Raw genomic sequence first — 8,908 nt, forward strand, 5'->3', positions numbered from 1 at the left:
ATTGCTGTCGCCGTTGACGTCGCTCGGTCGTTTGCGTCCTCTCTCACGTGCTTCTTGCTTGGGTCTCTTGCATGTGTCGTGCGTCATGTTGCTGGCCTGCTGCCGTCGTCGTGCTCGAGAACGTCGTGTGCGGGTGTCGTGTGAGTCGCCGTCGCCACCGTTCATGCGCTGGAGACTGCTGCTGATCGCGCCGCTAAAGACTGTGGTACTGTTCTATTCGTGGCTTTGTTCTCGCGCTCCGAGTTTCCTTTTGCAGGAGAAACTCGGGTAGGGTTGGGTCGGGTCAGCCCAACCCCTGTCGCGCATGTTTTAAAAAAAAAACCTGCTATTCCGCCATTAACGCGATTCTGCCATGACTGCCATGCTATGGCGGCCGCCATGGCGCCGCCATATGCAACCCGCAATGCCTCCGCTATTTGGTGATGTTTTTTCGAAATTCCGCGACACCATTCTGCCATGGCCGCTTTTTAATAACACTGCCTGTAGAAATATTTGTTTGAAATCGATGCCATCAAGAGTTGGTTTGACCCATTTAGTTTTTGAGAATAGTGATGGTAAATGTTTCTCTTAATAAAAATAACTTTAGAATATGATTTTATTGAGGTCATATTTAGATAAATTTCTCTAGAAACACTTCTAAGAAAAGAAAAAACTCATTTTTGTTTTTATTTTCTTATTTTCTTTTTCTAGAAGTACTAATAGTGTTTGATAATTATTGATACAATACCTTCAAAATAAAATCTATCTAGAAGAAAAGTTGTTTTCCATGATCATAATCTTAGGTGTGAGTGATTTTAATTTGTAAAAAGAAGAATGTAGGATCTACACAACATCTGTTATTTTCTTGTAATGTGTCTTACAACATTTGGCAAATATTCTATTTGGTTGGGTTAATACGGTTCTACTACGTACAAAATAGAATATACCATTTTATTTTGGTCGATCTATGATTTGGCACATGGAAACAAAGTCACGGAGTGCTGGAAGCTTTTGTTAACATTGAAATCAAATATGTTTCCATTGAGCATAGTTGGATTTTGCTGAGGTGATTGACATGATTAAGGTTAGGAGTTGTTTTGGCTTAAGGCTAGGCTAAAAATGCCTTCCATGTCATCATATATGAGTAGTGGACCTCTTGTATGTCCTCTTCACTTTGATGAACATATCTTGATGTAGTTGGGCTTAGGATACCCCTTTGTGCAGAATTCTTATTTATTTTTTATCAAGTTCTAATTATTAGGTGCTATATTTGCTGATAGCTTGGTGGTGTAAAAGTTTGATATTGGTTGGATGTTTTGGATGTGCCTTTTGGTTTTTCAAGAAGCTTGTGGAAAAGGATAAGCACCTAAAATTGGATGAATTAGTGACTAAATTATGATTATAGAAAATTGTTTTTTCCTTCACTACTTCTGGGTTCACTAAATTTTGATGATGAAATTTTTAAAATTTACATATAGATTGTTCTGGAACTAATTTCAATTTTTATAGTAATTAAGTTCAAATAATTATATGAGAGAGGAGTCTTTATCTTGCAATTTGAAGAAACAATTTATCTAGACTTTCCAAGCTTGAAGGGTCAGTTGTTGAAAACTTGAGTAGGGATATTCACCATATATATGGTTGGGATTACATAATCACTAAAACTTGCCCTAAAAAAGTTGGTGAATGTTCATCTAGTACCCTAAAAAATTTGTTCAAGTTTTTATTATTATTGTAGATTTCTTCTGTTGTTCAGTTTCTGTTTAATTAGTGTGTGATGGTAGCTTGTAAATATTTTGAAGAAAATTATGAAATTGTTTATTGAGGAGTAGGAAATATGAGAGGAACAAAACTTTCCTCCTTAATTTCTTAACATAAATATATTTAGTTTTTTTTTTATTTCCCGTGCTTTATATATAAAATAGCAAGTATACAAACAAAAATTAATCGGTATGTAGTATGTACTATCAATTTCCTTCTTTTATTATCTAATTTATTTCTTGTCATTATCCTGCACTCTTCAATTTCTTGACAGTGAAACCCCACTTCTTGGGCAGAGAATTGTGAAAAAATGAATTTGAATAAAATATAAATAATAATCAAATGATTATTGATTATACCCATTTTTCTCTTTATTTCTTATTAAGTCATTTCGTATTCAAAGACTAAGACATAATAATTTTTTGTTGTCTTTTTGTTCATAGTGAGATTTGGACAAAAACCTACTTCTTTCTCCTTTTCCACTTCTGCCTCCTTTAAATCCTATCGGACCTTCACCCACAAACTAGGACACCATTTATTTTTCCCTGAAAACTATGCCAAATTAATGCTGAGAATTTATTTTCATAGTTTCTGAGTTGTTGGTTGGTCTTCCGTTTTCAGGAAAATATTTCAGGCACGATGGTGAACAACGAAAACAGTGTAGGATATATGAGATGTATGTCTGATTTCTTCCCATATTCCATTTTTTATTGGTGAAAATTATAAATTGTAAGGCATTTCTGGAAATGAATTAATTTGATTATCATAAAATTGTTTTTGGTTGCATATATCTGGGGGAGTTGTCCTGTTGATTCAAATTTATGAGAATTACTCCGTATCAGTTAGGTCAGTGCTTTTGTTGGGTTTCACTAATCCTTTATGTTGTTTTTAACATATAGTTTCTTCTTACTGGCGTAGTGCTTTATATATACAACACTCAAATAGCAACTTCTAAATTATTAAATATTAGAAGTTTCTTAAAATATTAGAATGCTAAAGATTTACCCTAAAATTTATTGCAAATGTGGTGTTTAAAATAACTGGACGTCAATTATTAACTAAAATTTTCCTGTGGTTTAGTCATTTTCTATAAATGCCTTCAAATCTACATTTTGATTTTTGAGTAAAATGTTAATATGCACATGTTATTACCTCTTGAGATCTAGATCATTATTAGGTTGTTTCTGACTCTATTTAAGAGTGGAGCAAATGATAGATGTCTTAATCTTGTATGAGTGCTTAACGCCCTTACCTCATTCTTATTTTCCCCAGTATCACGAGACTAGGATAAACGCAGGATAAAAATAATACATGGAATCTTGTAGGGAGTAAAACTGTGTGGAATGACTGAGTGCTAACAACAATGTCGTTTTTCCTTTAAAATTTTACATTTTCTGTTCTAAAAGGCTAAAACTATAAACAATTTTGATTTGAACATCTTCCAAATCACGTGGCAAGTTGTATAGGTCTGTTGACAAGTACAATACACAAGTGAAGCTTGTGATCTACTTGTCTTTCAGGATACACAAAGTGTTGAATTAATAAGTAGTGTGGTAGATTTATATAGATGAACAATTGGTTCCCATTGCAGTGATGCCCTTCAATAAATTTAAGCATATTTCTTTGTATTTATTATTGTTATTATTATTATTATTTTATTTTACTTACAATATTCTTGCCCATACATTTGTTTTCAATTTACATGTTTGGGTAATGTTAACAAAAATAAAAAAATGCAAAATCAACATCGATTATGGTAAAATCGATGTTGTAATGCACGATATAACATCAAGTACTATAAGACATTGATTTTTTTTAGAACTAATGTTTTTTTTTGCATTTTTTTGTGTATTTCTTACTATGCGAGGTCAATTTTGGGGAGAATTGATGTTGTATCAATTTTGGGGAGAATTGATGTTGTATAGTGAATTTCAATATCATTTTTCATAATTGATTTAAAAAATGATACTTTTAACGACGGTAGTTTTAACATTAATTTCAAACTGATATTGAATGTTAATAATAATCGTTGTTAAAAATTTATTTTTTAATAATGAATAAGTTTGAATATAAAGTATCACAACCTAGTTCAACCTATGCATAAAGTGTAAGTACAAGTTTTATAATAACTCATATACATTACTTAGTGCATGTTTGGAATAGTATTTGGAATTTGTGTTTGATCAATCAGTAATTTGTTTTGTGTTTGATCAATCAAATTACCTAAATATGAATTCAAACACACTATTAATCAATTTAGCTAGACTTCCTTGATGCATAAGAAGTAGCATTATCAATTCACCATTTTAGTGCCATTTTGTTCCATCTGGTGTATGCTACGGAAGAGTTGGCAACAATCTGCCATCACCACAAGAAGTAGTGTCCCTTTCTAAACAGTACGATTTCCGAAGGATGAGAATCTATGATCGAAACCAACAAGTCCTCCAAGCTCTAAGAGGTTCCAGCATTGAGTTGCTGCTAGATCTCCCTAACATCGACCTCCAAAGAGTAGCATCTAGCCAAGACAACGCAAACAGATGGGTACAAGACAACGTCAAAAAGTTTGGCAATGTTAGATTTAGGTACTTTTCAATGAGAAACGAAGTGAAGCCTTGGGACTCATTTGCACGGTTTCTAGTACTTGCAATGCAAAATATCCAAAGACCTATTTCTAGTGTTGGCCTTGGAAACCAAATCAAAGTTTCCACTGCCATTGAGACTGGCGCATTGGCAGAATCATACCCTCCATCAAGAGGGTCCTTTAGGTCTGATTATAGAACAGCATATCTTGATGGTGTCATCAGATTTCTAGTGAACAACAATGCCCCATTATTGGTTAATGTGTAAATTCAATAACTTTAGCATTCTCAGGATAAAAATCTCGGGAGAAATTAAATTCCTATTTTTTTAAGTCAAAAGAAACATTAAATTTAGAAGAAATTAGATAATTATTATGTAATTTAAGTATATAAATTAAGAATGTATAACAATCATCAGACTAACGAACAAAGTTAGTTTTAAATAAAAGTTATATTATTAATATTTTATGGTATATAATGGATAATCTCTTTTGCTAGCATTAACTAGGCATGATAAATAATCTTGTATTTGTGAGTTTCGCTCTAAAATCATTCTAACTTTGATGGGAAATATCTACTTTGATTAGGTACGAATATGAATACGGGTATTACCTGAAGTGTTTAAGTGGGAATAGAGATGAATGTTAAATTATACTTGTACTTGTATTGTGGTTGTTACATTTTTTTTTATAATTTTTTTGTCACAATATAAGATTTTATTGTTATAATTTTTTAAAATATAAATCAACTAGGTTAATAGTTAAATAATTAAATAATAAACTTAAAAATATAATTGAGTTCTTAATTTTTTAACTTTAATTTCTTTGTTATTCATGATAATTTATATATTGTTTGAATAAAATACAATTTAAAACTTAATATATAAGTAAAGTAAAATTATAGAAAAAATTATAGTAAATTATTCGATATACCGAATCCAATAAAACTTGATGGGAATGAATATAATTATTAAAATTTTAAACTTACTTCTTTAATTTTATATCCGTACCCATTTTGTCTTTTGCAGAGACAAGAATATGAATGTACCTCGCCTTGTTGTCATCCCTAGCATTAACTCTAGAATTTCATAATCTCTAGTATTGTTGATAACTTTCTTTCATAGCACGGCCAATTAGTATGGAAATTTTTAAATGAAAGATATATCTATTCTTAATCTCATCACTACATAAATTTCACAAATTAATTTCCTTTTGTTCCAAACTCAATAGAATCCTTGAGAAAACAAAAGGTTCTTTGTGTTTCATAGGTTTCATAAGTAAAGTAAAATTATAAAAAAAACTATAGTAAATTATTTGGTATACCGAATCCAATAAAGCTTGATGGGAATGAAATAAGTATTAAAATTTTAAACTTACTTCTTTAATTTTATATCTGTACCCATCCTGTCTTTTGCAGAGGCAAGAATAGGAAGGATCAAATCTGTCTGTGCCTCGCCTTGTTGTCATCCCTAGCATTACCTCTAGAATTTCATAATCTCTAGTATTGTTGATAACTTTCTTTCATAGCACGGCCAATTAGTATGAAAATTTTTAAATGAAAGATATATCTATTCTTAATCTCATCACTACATAAATTTCACAAATTACTTTCCTTTTGTTCCAAACTCAATAGAATCCTTGAGAAAACAAAAGGTTCTTTGTGTTTCATAGGTTTCTTTTGGTCCCAAACTCAACAGAATCCATCTATCAATGAATCATCAAGAGAAGAGTTTTTTTTCCCCACACCAAGAACCATGAGTTAGATTAGGGAATGAAAAGGGAAGTACTGGAGGTGGGTGAAGGATAAAAAAACTTACCAAGACTTGGCTTCAAATTCAATCACTACCAACTTTACCACAGAGCTCTTAGGAAGGGAAGAGAAAGAATTTGGGATGAACACAAGGAAGTGTACGGACAAGGCTGACTCAAATGGGGGCTTGGATGATTTGATCAATTTCTTAAAAGTCCATGGTTAAATGATTAAAGCAAGGTCATTTTGATAATAAACAAATACAACAACTTATTGAATATATATATATATATATAGATTGGCTTCACTTGAATGGTTAAGTTGGCGCACAATATGGTGTCTAAAAGCATGAGCCCGAGGTGTTTTTTCATGGTACATAGTGAGTTCAAAGGTGTAAGAGAAATAATCATGGTTTATTTGAATGTAACTAGGAAATTTTAAGATAATGGTAATACATATCTAGGTTCTAAAGTTAGTGAAAATTTAATCAATATGTAATGTTTAACAACCAAATGATGTAAGATTAGTTAGTTTTTAGAGTTTGTCTATTATTTGGTGAATTATGTCAAAAATTAGTTAAAATTAATAAATTATTTTTTTATCTTTCGGTGGATAGTTATTATGATTTGTTTTGACTCTTCACGTGTTAATCACAATCATTGAAGGTGTCTTTTTAAATATGAAAATTTATAAAATATAAGATTATTGCATGAAAGATATTTTTTTCTCTTATTATATATGATCGTTTACATTGAAAAAATATTACTGGAAGTTTTATTACAAATATGATAATCCATGATTTTTAGGTTTTCACTTTATAATACAAAGACAAGCACAACCATATAAATGAAAGTTAATATATGTTTAACCTTTTTAAACTTTAAAATACTAAGTTATATATTTTATCTTGACCTTATCAATTTGGTTGTTAAATACTACAATTACATACTCCAACTGAGTACAAAGGTCTTGAACGCCTTCTCAAATGCTACCTACCACTAATATATATTGATTAAGTTTTCACTAATATTGTTGAGACATTGTTTATTCTGATAATAAGACAATGATTGATATTTGATACTAGGTTAAATATCTATTTTTGTTTCTGAATGTGTAATTTGTTAACAAATATATTCCTGAAAGATGAAAACACAAAATTTAGTCTTCGAAAGTATAAAAGTGCGATAAATATATCCGACCGTTAATTTTCATCTGTCACCGTTAATAAAATAACTTACATGACAAAAAGGGATGAATTTATCATTGAAAATAATTGTCAACCTGACCATCTCTAATTGCCAATATACAGACATATTTGTAATATAATATTTTCTTGACTTTTAATTCGTCTTTCCACTCTCTAGAAATATGAATGGATAAATAATCACTTTTGTCCCTGAATGTGTAATTTGCTGACAAATGCGTCCGTGAAAGATGAAAATATAAAATTTAGTCCTTGAAAGTGTAAAAAATGCGACAAATATATATGACAGTTAACTTTCATCTGTCATCGTTAATAAAATAACCAAGATTTGAAGAAGTGAAATATGGGATAAATTTATCTTTTATTTATAGTAGATTGTGGCTAATTATTATAATTTGGAAAAATTTGTAATGATTGGTGCACTATTACAATATTTATTTTGGTAAACTGGTATAATGTTTATTTTGGATAATTTCTATTGTGAGAAACAAATTATGGTTAATAATCATTATTATAATTAATATTATGTTTGTTTTAAATTATATTTGTCAATATATTTTTAAGTGATTATTGTAATGTTATGCTTGTTCTGATAAAAAATGACGAAAATTTATTATAAAATTATATTTTACTCTTAAATGAAACAAAATTTCGGGTTTAACAAATTAGTCCAATAGAAACATATTGATATTTAGGTCCAATAAAAAATTACTGACAATTTCAATCAATAATGATAACTTATTGAAATTTAGGTCCAATGGAGCGTAATAACATTTAAGTCCCGAAAAAAATTATTGTCATTTTTCTTCAATAAAAAAATATTGACATTTTTGCTCAACAAAAAATTATTGACATCTACATCAAAAAATAATATCTTACTGACATTTTCGTTCAATCTAGTCAACATGACCACGTCACCAATTATTTTAGTAACAAATTCATCCCTCGATGTCACGTAAGATATTTTATTAACGACGACGGACAAAAGTTAACAATAATATGTTTGTCACACTTTTGAGAACTAAATTTTATATTTTCATCATTCATGAATGTATTTGTCAAAAGATTACACATTCAGTGACAAAAATAACTATTTCCTATGATATATTGTTATTTTGTACTTCATCATCATTTGACATATAAGGGAGTGTTAATTTTAGTGAGAGTATTGTTGCTAATTTCTTGATTTTTCCCTGTTTCTACTAGTCGGTGGGGATTGTAAGCTAGTTGCAATTATTGGTGATTAGTAGTTTTTTTAATACAATTATATGTTTATTTTACTCATAATTTGTTTTAGTTATATTTTTTAGATTTTTTTTCTCCAATCATATAAACTTTAAGGTTTAAATGCTTCTTTTCTCTTGTAATTTAATTTTTTTTATTTCATTTTTATCCTTATAATTTTTTATTTTATTCATTCCAAAATATGTTTATTTTGTTTTATTTTTTTAATGTATTTTATATAATATTTTTTATACTGTTCAAAATATTTTTTTATTATTCAAAGTGTTATTTAAAATATTTTAAAAATGAAAAATAAAACAAAATACATTTTAAAATGACTAAAATGAAAAAAATTTACAAAAATAAAAAATGAAAAAAATATTAAATTATAGGAATTAAAAAGTATTGAAGC

The 8,908-nt window shown here is 29.3% G+C and overlaps 1 protein-coding gene across 1 annotated transcript; it reads left to right on the plus strand.

Annotated features, from left to right (window-relative positions):
- Positions 1 to 505: 505 nt before the first annotated feature.
- LOC100807153 (glucan endo-1,3-beta-glucosidase) lies at positions 506 to 4,680 on the plus strand. The gene is made up of 3 exons (XM_041013946.1): positions 506 to 554; positions 2,362 to 2,416; positions 4,086 to 4,680. The coding sequence occupies exons 1-3, from the start codon at positions 506 to 508 to the stop codon at positions 4,585 to 4,587; spliced, it is 606 nt and encodes a 201-aa protein (XP_040869880.1). The 3' UTR covers positions 4,588 to 4,680.
- Positions 4,681 to 8,908: the final 4,228 nt, after the last annotated feature.

The sequence above is a fragment of the Glycine max genome, chromosome 3 (assembly GCF_000004515.6).
Source record: "Glycine max cultivar Williams 82 chromosome 3, Glycine_max_v4.0, whole genome shotgun sequence".
NCBI lineage: Eukaryota > Viridiplantae > Streptophyta > Magnoliopsida > Fabales > Fabaceae > Glycine > Glycine max.